The sequence below is a fragment of the Trachypithecus francoisi genome, unplaced genomic scaffold (assembly GCF_009764315.1).
Source record: "Trachypithecus francoisi isolate TF-2019V2 unplaced genomic scaffold, Tfra_2.0 Lachesis_group1, whole genome shotgun sequence".
Classification (NCBI taxonomy): domain Eukaryota; kingdom Metazoa; phylum Chordata; class Mammalia; order Primates; family Cercopithecidae; genus Trachypithecus; species Trachypithecus francoisi.
The window spans coordinates 52,317,137-52,331,072 of NW_022681454.1; the positions used below are offsets into that span (position 1 = coordinate 52,317,137).

At 35.1% G+C, this 13,936-nt stretch overlaps 1 protein-coding gene across 1 annotated transcript in view; it reads right to left on the reverse strand.

Annotated features, from left to right (window-relative positions):
- CFAP299 (cilia and flagella associated protein 299) overlaps window positions 1-13,936 on the reverse strand; it is a 662,518-nt gene that overhangs the window by 84,241 nt on the left and 564,341 nt on the right. The window contains exon 4 of the mRNA XM_033214298.1: window positions 13,449-13,591. Coding sequence (XP_033070189.1) covers window positions 13,449-13,591 — 143 coding nt within the window. The remainder of the gene's footprint in view (window positions 1-13,448; window positions 13,592-13,936) is intronic.

Below are 13,936 nucleotides of genomic sequence, written 5' to 3' on the forward strand. Positions count from 1 at the left end.
TGTACCCCTGAACTTAAAATAAAAGTAAAAACAAACAAACAAATGAAAAACCAAACAAACAAAAAAGTGGACTATTGAAGTCCTCTATTATTATTGTATTGCTATGTCTCCCTTCAAATCTGTTGATATTTGGTTCATGTATTTAAGAGCTCTGAGTGCATATTTTTAAAAATTATATCCTCTTAATTGGCCTCTGTATCATTCTATTATGAACTTCTTTATCCCTTGTGAAAATTTTCTATATAAAGTCTATTTTATTTAATATAAGATTAGGCACTCCTGCTCTCTTTTAATTATTATTTTCATATAACATTTTTTTTCATGAAAATGTATTCATTTTCATCCTGTTTGTGTCCTTAGAGATAAACTGAGTCTTTTGTAGGCACCATATGGGTGGATAATGTTTTCTTATCCTTTCAGCCACTTTTTTGATTGGGAAATTTTACTATTTACTTATATAGTAATTATTGATAGAGAGGACTTTTAATTGTCATTTTGTTGTTTTCTGAACATTTTGTAGTTTCTTTGTTCCTTTCTTCTTCTCTTGCTGTTTTTCTTTATGATTTCATGATTTTTATAGCGGTATGCTTTGATTCCCTCTCTTTATATTTTCTGCATCTTGCACAGGTTTTAATTTGTGTTTACCATGAGGCTAATATACGCCATCTTTAGTTATAACAGTCCATTTTCACATGATAAAACTTAAGTTCAATCACATACAAAAACTCTCAACTTTTCTTCTTCATTCCTCTCATCTACTTAATGTTATTAGGGTCAAAATTTTTAACTTTTAATATTGTATATTTATTAGCAAATTATTGTAGTTATAGATTTGTTATGCATTTGACTTTTAACTTTTATATGAATTGGACATGATTTATGCATCAACATTATCATTATTATATTATTTCTGTTTCTATCTCCTTATCTTAAGCAAAGAGGTTTATAATTTTTTGTATTTTCATTCTAATTAGCATCTATTTGTGTCCTCTTCATCTTGAAGAATTCCCTTTAGGATTTTATAATAAGGCAGGTCTTGTAATGAGCTCTCTCAAATTTTGTTTGGGAGTTTTTCTCTCTCCTTCATTTCTGAAGGATAGCTTTGCTGGTATATTATTTTTGGTTGGCAGCTTTTTCTCTTTTGATATTTTGAATATATTATCTTATTTTCTTCTGTGCTACAAAGTTTCTGCTGAGAGGTATACTTACAGCCTTATGGTGATTATCTTGTATGTAATGAGACACTTTTTACTTACTGCTTTGAACTTCCCTTTTTCTTTGACTTTTATAATTTGATTACAATGTATCTTCATGTAGACCTCTTTCAATTCAACCTATTTGGGTTCCTTTGGGCTTCATGAATCGAGCCTTCCATTTCTTTTTTGAGACTGAGAATGTTTTCCATCATTATTGCTTTAAATCACTTTCTACCAATTTTTCTCTCTATTCTCCTTCTGTAACTTTCGTAACACATATACTGATTATCTTGGCAGAGTTGCATAAGTTTCTTAGGTTTTCTTCAATCTTTTTCATTCTTTTTTCTTGCTCTTCTGATGGAACAATTTAAAATAACCTGTCTTTAAACCTACTGATTTTTTATTCTGCCTGACAAAATCTGCTGTTGAGACTTCTAGTAAATTTTTCATTTTGGTTATAGTGTTCCTCTGCCTCAAAATTTCTCGTTAATTCTTTTTCAGCATTTCTATCTCCTTATTGAATCTCTCATATGTTTCATCTATTGTTTTCCAGATTATGTTTAGTTGTCTATCCACGTTCTCTTGTAACTCACTGAGCACCTTTAAGATAATTATTTTGAAATCTTTTGCAATTCACAGATCTCCATTTATTTTGGGTTGGTTACTAAAAAATGTTTTCTTACTTAGATTTTGTTATGTTTTCTTAATTCTTTGTATTCCTTGTAGGTTTACTTTGTTGCCTTTATCTTTAAAGAAGCAGATACCTCTTCCAAACTTTATGTACTAGTCCAGACTCAGAGAGGTGTACACTGGTCAATAGTGCTTAATATGAGGCAAGATAGAAGCCAGCTCAACAAGGAGCACACTGTAACGCTGGAAACTTACTGGAAACTTTCCTCCCTTCTGGAGGAAAAGCGTCAGTTCTGTACTTTTTCCAATTTTATAGAGCAGTGCCAGCTATAGATGATGTTTGTCTCCTTTCTTTGTTGTGCACCTTTCCAGAAGATTGAGCTCTGCTGGTTATTCAGTGCTTGTTGTGATGCAAGATAGAAACTGGCTCCCTCCTTGGAGGGAGCTTCACTTCCTTCCGTCTTTTCTGGAGGAAGAACCTCTGTTATGCACCTTTTTTCCAATCTTACAGAGCTGTTAGGGGCTGCCCTCCCTTCCTTGGAACTGGGCTCTGCCAGTCCTTCAATACTCAGTATGAGATGAGAAAGAACCTCAGTCCATAGAGGGTTCTGAAATGCCTACAATAAAATTCCTTTCACTTTCTTCCTTTTCTCCTAGAGATACAACCTCAGTTCTGTGACTTTTCCTTATCTTGAAGAGCAATGCTGGCTGCGAAAGAATTCTCTTATCTTTTCTTTATTTCTAGTTGTTTAGAGGACTGGGATCTACAGGTTGTGCAGTGCTCAGTATGAGGCCAAAAGGAATCCAGCTCCAAGAAGGGCACCCTGCAAAGACAGGAAGCTAGGCGGCCAGGCACACACTGCAGTCTCACTTTTCCCACTATGGGAGAAAACATGTTCTAAGGCAAGCTTCTCAGTGCTAAACTAAGGTTGTTTTCGGGAGGAACCCACATGGAAGTAAAATTTCCTTTTTTTTTGTTTTTTTTTTTGAGATGGAGTCTCGCTGTGTCACCCAGCCTGGAGCGCAATGATGTGATCTTGGCCCACTGCAACCTCTGCCTCCTGGGTTCAAGTGATTCTCCTGCCTCAGCCTCCTGAGTAGCTGGGACTACAGGCGCCTGCCACCATGTTCGGCTACTTTTTTATTTTCAGTAGAGACGGGATTTCACCATATTGGCCAGGCTGTTCTCAAACTTCTGACCTTGTGATCTGCTTGCCTCAGCCTCCCAAAGTGCTGGGATTACAGGCGTGAGCTACTGCGCCCAGATGATTCTATTTCTTAACTGCATTCTGAATTTCTCCTCAAAATATTTTGGCACTAATACTGTTGTTATATGGACTTTTTTTTTTTTTTTTTTTCTGGAGAAACAAGAGCTATGACTTTCTACTTTGCCATCTTGCTGACATTCCCCCACCTTCCCCAAAGCAATAATTCTTATTTAAATGAACTCATGTCATGTATTGATGCAAAAGACATTCAGGAAGCCTTATTAATTTGGAGGTATTTTCATGAACTTCAAGCCATTTCCATCCTCTTTTCCCTCCTTCCTTTCTTGTTGAATAGATTATTTTCCCCCTTTCTCCCCCCTTCCTTCCTTCTGTTTCTCCTTTCTTTCCTCTTTCATTTTTCCCATCCTTCATTTTTTATGTTCATTTTCTGAACTTTCTTGACAGTGCATCACACTCAAAGGACTTTGGTACTCAGTTTATCCTGGAATTTAAACAATAGAATCCCAAAGGTCTGACTTTGTAGACCTCCAATTGCATGAATGATAGTGAAGAGAGACTACAGGAACTAATAAGAAGGTATGTTGGCATTCTGAATGACTCGACTTTTCATGTTTGGACTCATTTATCACTTTATTTATTTGAATATAAGAAATGGAGGACTGGTTGAATTCTGTGTTATGACTAGAGAAGCTGAACAACTTTAATAAGTGCCATTAACCCATTTCATTAAATTTTGTCACAGTGGTGCATACACATGTTACCAGATTGTAAGGTATGTTCATTAATTAAAATTACACATCTTGAGGGCTTATCTGTTTCACTCACACTCTTAAAAATAATATGTAAAAAATAAATAAAAATTAAACATAATTTCAATTGAAAGTAAAAATGCTGAGTGTTAAAACAAATGAAAATACTAAGATGAGATTTTTAGATCCATGTAATCAACAAATTAACATTATACGGCCACTTCTACAGCTAAATTAACATGTAATTCTTCTAATGTGTAATGGTGAGGTAATCAAAAAACAGATAAATATACAGCATGCTGGAATGTTAAACAAAAATTGGACTATGGATTAGGAGACCTAAGATCTAGTCTCATTTTTGTTACATCTACCCTTTTGTCTGTAAGCAAGCTAATTATTTCTTCATTTGTGGGGTTTATACTGAAGCATCTCTAGATTTTAGATTTCCAGTTATCACTAGATTTCTAGGGCTACCCAAGTTGCTAATGTTGGACCACTGCACAAATTCTTCCTGAAATATACTGATTTACATATACTCCAAGAATAGGAACTGATATTTCCTGATACCCCAGAGAGCGAAATGTGTCCCCTGAAGCATCATTTACCTTAGTGATTTTATTGTGTGGTGTCCATGGAAATGTTATCTAAAGAATAATGATCATGGTGCATCCTTATTTCTTTTATTAACCCAAATGATATGGTCAGCATAAGACCTGAGACACGGAAATTGTAGGACAGTAGAGATATTAATTAATGTCCTCAAGTTTCTTTTTACCACATAAAATAAAATTAAGTTTTCCATGGAAATAATGGGTTTGAAAATTTGTGACATGACCTGACAAACTATCTCTGATAAGACAGTATCTCAAGGAAAATGATTCTGAGTTCTAAACAATAAACAATTTAATTTTGGTGCATAACTTATTTCTACATTGAAAGTTGTGTACAATTCCAGCAAGCTCCACTTACAGCTTTAACTCTACTTAAATTCTGTTACCACAAGTACTATCCTTTCTTCTAATTTAGAAAATTTAATGAAAATAGCTCTGGAAAGCAAGGTTAATTTGATACTAATATACTTTCTTGTAAAATGTAAATTGTAAAGAAAAAATAGAAAAACAAGTAGGTTTATATAAATACACAAAAGTTAGTTCATACTAGTTTAGGTACTACACAATTTTGTTAAAAAAGGAAAATATATCTTTTTAGAGGAATGGTATAGCAAGTCTTCTTTAACCAACAGGTCAAACTGAGCATCACTGATAATGGGACAACTTGACATTAGGTGCTTCCTGATATGATGTAATATGTAATGGAGAAGTTCTTGTCTAAAATAAATATTTACACTGAACAAAATGAAGCCTTTACAGATATCTCCCAGTATAAAGAAAATGCAGAGATAAGAGAAATGAGTCAGATATTACCACCAGGAAACAACCAGACAAGTTCAGAATGTGGAACAATCTAAAAGACAAGGGTCCTGTATTTTTAAAAAGTCAATGTCATCACAAAGAAAAGAATATTTGGCTGGGAAGTATGGAGAGAGGTGCTCTTTTAAAGAAAAAGACAGTCAAGAGACACAAGCAATGTAATTTTTATACGTTGATTGAATGATGATTCACACAAGTAGCTACAATACATTTTGGACATAATTAAGAAAATTTAAATATGAGCTAAACATTAGATGATTGTAGAAAATAATTATGAATTTTTTTATCTAGAATAATGTGATGTTATGTAGAAGGATGTCCTTATACTCAGGAGATGCAAGATGAAATATTTTAGGGTGAAATCTGTACGCTACTTTCAAATGGCACAAACGTAGACACAAACACATCAAAATACCAAAAGCGAATTTGGAAAAATGTTAACAATTGTTTTGTCTAGGTTGTGAGTATATTGGCCTTCATTGTACTATTCTTTGAACTTTTCCAAAATTTAAAAAGAATTATTAATAAAGAGTTGGAAAAGTTGCACAAAAATTTGAATATATTTAATGTCACTGAACTGTACACTTGAAATGGTTAAACTGCTAAATTTTATGTTGTGTATTTTTGACCAAAAATTTTTAAAAGTTGGAAAAAATCTCATGTAAAGAGTAATCCTGTCTTAACCACAGTCAGTGTCAATAAACTAGAGGTTTTGTGAGATCTCTAATTATTCACTTAAGGTTTATCCAGAGACACAATCTTCAAGGAAACACATTCTAGACAACTAAAGAAACTACCAAGTGATTGCTCTGGGATTCTGACTTTTTCTTTTAAAGCAATGGACCAAACTGTGCATGAATAATTTCTGTCGTTAGATGACACAGACAGATACTTTAGTAATGATTCAGTAGGAACTGTTAGTCCTAGTTTATGGGTTATATGCACAGTATATGGCTTTTGGGATCTCTGCTCCATTTCTGAATTTTCCATGAGAGACAGTACTTAATATTTAGCTTGGAATAAAGAGAAGCCAAAATGAGTTAAGTATTAGAAAATTAAATTTTTGTGTAAAAGAATTCCAAGTAGATATTACAAAAATTTTTTGAACCACAGTTCAGAGGATATGAATAGATTCTAAAAGTATCCTGGGACATAACTGAGGTTCAACAAGTCAGGGCCAATGTTTCCCTAAAGACTTTTAGGCTGAAACCACAATTACAGGTCACTTTTAATTCTGTTCAGAACTCTTCCACACACAAAGCTGTGGGGACACTGTAATTCCTACTCACAGTGACTGAAAACGAAAGCCTGGTTAAGTACAAAGGGGGATTTTCTGCCAAGCTCAATGAAAGAAGGAAGTGGCAAGGGTGGGTACAGGATGGCCAAAATTTCCTAGTCTTAACTGTGGACAGCAGGATTGCTTAAAGTTCTAAAAAATATTCCCAAATTAGGTCTTGTCACATAAGACACATTCCTGCCAAAAAAATATATGACAAGGATTGTGATATGGATATGAGGTCAAAAGTGATATCTTTACATGTCAAAGTCTTAAATGGAATAATGTACTGAATAATAAAAAAAAATAATGGCAGTGATCTCTGTTTGGTCCTGGATTTCTGGTTGTATGTGTGTATGTGTCTGTATATAACTTTGGTTAAGCCAGCTAACACTTTTATGATACAGGTTCTTTAAGTGTTAAAATGTGAAAAAGGTCTTGTATTAGTCCATTATTATGTTTCTAGAAGGAAACACACAAGACTGGGAAATTTATAAAGAAAAGAGGTTTAATTGACTTACAGTTCTGCATGGCTGGGGAAGCCTCAGGACACTTACAATCATGGCAGAAGGCACCTCTTCCCAGGGAAACAGGAGAGAGAATGAGTGCCAGCAGGGGAAATGCCAGATGCTTATAAAACCATCAGATCTTGTGAGAACTCACTCACTATCATGAGAACAGTATGGAGAAAACTGTCCCCATGATTCAATTACCTCCCATCGGGTCTCTCCCATGACATGTGAGGATTATATGGATTACAATTCAAGATGAGATTTGGGTGGTGACATAGCCAAACCATATCAGATCCCTAACCTATAAGGTTTTTGTAAAGAGAAAGTGAAATATTATATATATATATACACACACACACACATATATATATTTGTAAGTGTAATATATACTATTTATATATAATATGTAATATATATAAATTTAGTACAGTGCTTTAGTTATTATTTAGTACTATGCACAGTAAGTGCTCAGTTAACATCATCATCATTTTTAAGTCATCATTATAATCATCTCAGACTCTGACACAGTTCAACCTTGTAACCACAGTGGTATGGAACAACCTGAGGGAGACCAAGGGCTGAAATTAACTCACTCATAGTGGGTTAGCAAAGAATATCATGACTAGGATAACAGAAAATATGACCTCTAGAATCTAAGATAGCAGTTTAAACCAGAAGTCACAAACCCAAATGCCTAAAAGAAGTTAGCAGGTACTATGCATGAGTAACTCGAGGGTGATGGTGCATATGTCAGTATAGGTGATTAGTCAAGTCTGGGTTAATCTAGTAAAAATATGCCCCATCTGAGGAAGCAGCTGCAGTTCAATTCTAGATGACGGCTGAGATGAGAGAATGCAGGCTCCGTGTAAACAGATCTTATAAGTTTAAAGAAAATTTCAAATCCAAGATATTTTGTGGGGAATTTTTTGTTTCTGAAATATTGACACAATTTTACATACAATTGTGCAGGCCAAATAAAAAATTCTGCAGGCAGATCTGGTCCAAACGACTAATTGGTGATCTCTGGTTTCTGGCTTCTTACATCATTCCTATCTAAGATTAGTACTGGTTCTAAAGATTGGGGTGAGATTGAGCCTCTGTGTTGGGGACAAGTAGACCAGAATAGTGTTGCTTGATGGAAATATAGTATGATATGAGTCAGCAATGTGAACCACAGATGTATTTTTGAATTTTCTAGTAGTCACATTAAAAACAAATAAAAAGAAATTGGTAAAATTATTTTAATAATGTATTTTATTTAACTCAACGTATCTATCACATTATTATTTTAACATGTAATATTAATTACTAATAAGCTATTTTGTATTTTTATGAGAAGTCTGCAGAATCAAGTGTGCATTTTACACTCACAGTACATCTTAATTTAAGGTTAACCATATCTCAAGTACTCGGTGGCCATATGCGGGTAGTAGCTACCGTACCAGAGAGCACCAGTCTAGAGCATGCTTCTCAAAATTTAATATTGCTATGGTTTGAATGTGTCCCCTCCAAAATTTATGTTAAAACTGGTGTATTAAGTGGTAGGGCTTTTGGAAACTGATAAGTCATGATAACTCTGCCTCAGAAATGGATTAGTGTCTTATAAAGAAACTGAAGGGAACTAGTTTAAACCCTTTTCTGGTACCATCTTGGAAGCAGAAAGAAGGCCTCACCAAATGGCAATTCTGCCAGCACCTTGGTCTTGGACTTTCCAGCCTCCAAAACCATGAGAAATAAATTTCTGTTGTTTATAAATTACCCAGTCTGTGGTATTTTGTTAATAGCAGTACAAACTAAGACAAATAAGCATATGGAAATATTGAGGATCATGTTAATATACTGATTCTAACTCAGTGGTTGAAAGAGAGCCTGAGATGCTTCACTACGGGTTCATGGACTATACTTTGTGTATCAAGGAGCTAGGTAGTTGTGGTAAGTCTCCTTCAGCTAGCAGGTTTTCGCTCAAAGTATTTCCCCCTCTTTCAAATTCAGTGAACCTCTGCTGAAGAGACTAAACTAATATTCTAATGAACAATCGCCATATTTGAATTTGGAAAAGCATTAATAACTTTAAAAACAGGCAATATTTTAATACTATTTGTAGAAGCCCTGGGTTCATTTACCGCTTTTTTTCCTTTTTAAACTTGAGAATCAGCCAATATGTTACCAGAATGCTTTCATAAGAATGCACTTAAGCACAGGATAAGTGCGTATAATTCTAACTTCAGGGGCTTGGAACGTTAAACGTTTTAATAAAACAGACAATGGGACTTCAAGGGAAATTTGACAATAATACCTTTCAAAGCTTTAGTATTTAAGGTCATTTTCTGGTCAAGGGTATGAATATTTCATGGAAGCTCTAAAAAGAAACACAAAGAAAAATTTTTCATTTCCTCTTGATTATCCTATCTGAGGGATGGGTAGAGCTCTATAGGCAAGCTTTAGAGCTTTGTTCAACAAATGCATAAACATGGAAATATATGCAAATATATGTGGAGCCAAATATAAATGATTCTACATGGTACAGTTGTCCTTGGGATATAAAAGCTTAAACCAGGAATAGTGTTCTAGAGGTGAGCAGTGAATCAGAATGCTGAAGAACTTATCCTCTCTCATCACTGTTTCACTTACGAACTTTAGTAAGTGGTTTACTATTTATTTTATTCTCTCTCAGATGGTAAGAATAATGCTTGTCATACCCATATCAATAGGGAAGTGTGAAGGAACTTGAAACTGTAATCTACTATCCACTTATAATTACTCGCAAGTGTGTTGAAAAGAAAGTACTTAATCTTAAAGACATAGTTAAGATGGAAGCTGAATTGAAAAGATTGCCAAGTGGTCAGGGCCCTTTCTACTGCTGCATTTCATAATAGTAGCAGCTGTCTATTGACATTTGTGTTTTCCACAGTAAAAATGCAAGACTAGATTCTAATCATAGACACAAGATGTTTGTCTCTACATAGAATAAAAGGCCATGCCAAAAGGTAAGGATATAGAGACATTATGAAATATTTAATTTTAAATTTTGGCTTCAGTTCTGAATCAAACGAAGTATGGAACTTCATATACCAAAGGGACTCTTTTCCCTAATAACAACTGTCTAACTACCATATTCTATATTAATACTGGGCAGTTAAAGATATAAAATCAAAAGCAAAACTATAATATCCTATAGGACAGTATATTTATGACTTCCAAAAAGGATGGAACTTATTAAACAAAATACAAAAATGCAAACTGTAGAGGTAACATTTAAAATGCATTAAGATGACTATCAGAACTTCTGATTTCTGACCATCAAAATCAATGAAAACAAATAAAAGAAGAACTACACACAGAGAGATGATATTTTGCAATACACATAAGAGGCAAAGGATTAATCAGTATCCAAAAATAAATAAAAAGAATCGTATAATTTACAAGAAAAAGAATAACTCACTTGAAAGAATAGGGAAAAATCTTAACAGGTACTTTACAGAAAGAAAATCTGAACAGCCAATAAAATATGCCCAATCTAATAAATAATCAGGTAAATAAAAATTAAAACCACACTGAGAGATCATTTATAACTCACTACAGTGGGAAAGAACAGTTTATTAATATCTTGTGTTGGCGAGGACGAGAGTTAACCAGATCACTTATACAAGACTTCTCATAGATACAAAATGATACAACTACTCTGAAAAATAATTTGGCATAATCTATATGCTCTTTTGTGTTTCTGGCTTTGAATTTTCTATAAATTAAAAAAATATTTATTTTGTATTTCTGCATGAATTTCTTTCAAGGTAACCAAATAAGTGATAAGGAAAAGATTTTCTCCATAGAAGAATTCAAGCTAAAAAACTCAGGATAAATAATAGAATTATAGATTCACCATTATTCAACCCTTAGTAAAAATATTTAGGTGGCTTTCAATAATAGATGCTAACACCATTGGGTGAAATTTTATGGAAAAATCTTGTAATGAAGTAATTAGACTGGCATCACCTGAACCTACTGATTGAGCTCAGGAGATCTAAAATTGGGGCAATACTCAGTATAGAGCATCACACATTAAAATTTCTTACTTAGAAAAAAATTATACTCCATTTTATCAAATCAGTTTATAGGGAATAGAGGAATATAGACAGTAGAACAAACAGCATGATTTTACTGGATCAGTAAAATCCAGAATGTGAGACATTTGAGGACAATGTTTTTTAGGACCTGGTTTCTCCAATAAATCAATAATGTAGAAGATAAAGAGAATGAGGGGGACCATTGTAAAAAATAAATAAATAAATAAATAAATAAAAACATGCAAGAGGTCAAGATATAGTAAGATGAAATACAATATCACTTAAATTTTGATTGGTCAAATAAACTATAAAAAATAAATTAGACAGTCAATTAAATTTTATTAAGGGTGAAAATGAAATGTGAACTAGGTATTAGATGACATAAGGAAAGTATTTTGTTAGGTATGATAATGTCAAGATGCTTTCTTTAAAAATGTCATCAGATAAAGATCCATGCTGAAGTGTTTGCAGGTGAAATGAGATATCTTACATTTCCTTTAACAAAACAAAGCTGTTAAGATAATAGAATTCAGAGTTTTTAATAAATTATTAGTTATAAAGGTGGTGACGAAAAACAAGAGGTCTAGGATAACATCTGGATTTTGCCTTTGGTTTCAAGGGTGGTGCCATTTACCAAGACAGGTGATACAGAAGCAACAGCAGGCTTCAGAAATTAAAACGACTTTAATTTTGAGCATAAGTTTTTTTTTTTTTTTTTTTTGAGACGGAGTCTTGCTCTTTCGCCCGGGCTGGAGTGCAGTGGCCGGATCTCAGCTCACTGCAAGCTCCGCCTCCCGGGTTTTACGCCATTCTCCTGCCTCAGCCTCCGGAGTAGTTGGGGCTACAGGCGCCCGCCACCTCGCCCGGCTAGTTTTTTGTATTTTTAGTAGAGACGGGGTTTCACCGTGTTAGCCAGGATGGTCTCGATCTCCTGACCTCGTGATCCACCCGTCTCGGCCTCCCAAAGTGCTGGGATTATAGGCTTGAGCCACCGCGCCCGGCCGAGCATAAGTTTTAAGAGTCACAAAGGGCTCGATTGTGTTTGGAAACTATAAATTATCAGTAGCCATCCACAGCTTTGTGAAATTTCCTAAAATTTCCTTCAACAGTACCCAGGGGTGTCGCAACAAGTGCAGTGAAAAAAATCTCTGGATCAATCTACTTTGGAATGTTAGTAGGTCAGATACAACCAAAGACTGAAAAGACATGGGCAGTGGGGATTATTGCAAGAGAGATGTTAAATGAAATGTTATCCTAGGTAGGATGAAAAAGAGCTAAGTCCATTAAAGTGGTGATGGGAGTCAGTCTCGATGACTGACGCCTGTAATCCCAGCACTTCGGGAGGCTGAGGCCGGTGGATCACCTGAGGTCAGGAGTTTGAGACCAGCATGACCAATATGGTGGAACCCTGTCTCTACTAAAAATACAAAAAGTAACCAGACGTGCTGGTGTGTGCCTGTAGTCCTAGCTACATGGGAGGCTGAGACAAGAGAATTGCTTGAACCCGGGAGGTGGAAGTTGCAGAGATCCAAGATTGTGCCATTGCACTCCAGCCTGGGCAACAGAGAGAGACTCTGTCTCAAAAACGAACAAACCACAAAAGGGTGATGGGTGAGGAAGTCTTCAGATAATATCAGTAAGGGTGGATAGAGGATAACAGGCATCTCAGAAGAGGTAGGTATTGTTATAATCTTCAAATAGTCTGAATATAGCAGTGGAGAGTTAAAGCATAATGCTGCTACTAATTTTGGGGTTACATAGTTAAATAAGAGAGAATAAAATGTTTTAGCTTGCATGCTGTTTAGAAGGGAGTAGAAGAACCCATCTGTGAATAGATTGGCAGTGTAGAGTAGATGCTAGGTGATGGACAAGAGTTCTAGAATAAAAGGCACTGGTCGGTAGTAAAAAGAATGATGGATGTGAAGGAATGGGTGTCCCAGAATAGGACACAGATGAGAGAAATGAGGGTGAGCTGATCAGGGGCCAGCTATTTGGCTGGTAACCAAAGAAAAGTGGAGGAAAACATGTTAGATGAGCTGCTCTTGAGCCTTAGGGGCAGACCAAGTCCCAAGTGCTGCAAAAACCTCATGAGGTTAACAAATTTTAGGCGCTACTTATCATTGAAAAGGAATGTCACTGGGAATTTACTTATCTTGTCTCTGAAAAATCTTTTTTCTCAGGCTGTTAAAGGAAAAACCATGCATCTATGCTTATTCCTTATTTTAAGAATTATTTTTGTATTAATAATCAGTTGTATCACATTCCTATTATGTATACATTAGCATTTTAGGCACAATGTAGACCATAAAATAAAAAGTCTTTGTTCCTGCCTCTAAGGGTGCAAGAATCATATATAATTCACCTTATATCTGTAGTCCTTGGAAGGAGTCTTTTTTTTCCACTAAAGTAGACTTCGAAATCTTCCGTCTTTAGCCTGTGGGCATAGTCGATGTATCCTGATATCTCTTGCCCATAAGAATTTCTGTCACGAATAAAGATCACGGACTGGTAGCACAGAATAGGGAATAAGACAAAAATATAAAAGAGCTGATTTATTATAGAATGCCATAGGATAGAATGATTTAAAACACTAATATGAGTGACCTTAGGAAGCAGGGTTTCTGAAATAGTGGTTATAACATTGAACAGATTCTTTTCCCCCACTGCACCTAAAAACACACGCTACTGGCCTGGCACGGTGGCTCACACCTGTAAGGCCAGCACTTTGGGAGGCCGAAGTGGGCAGATCACGAGGTGAGGAGATCAAGATCATCCTGGCCAACATGGTGAAATCCCATCTTTACTAAAATACAAAAAATTAGCCAGGCATGGTGGTGTGCACCTATAATC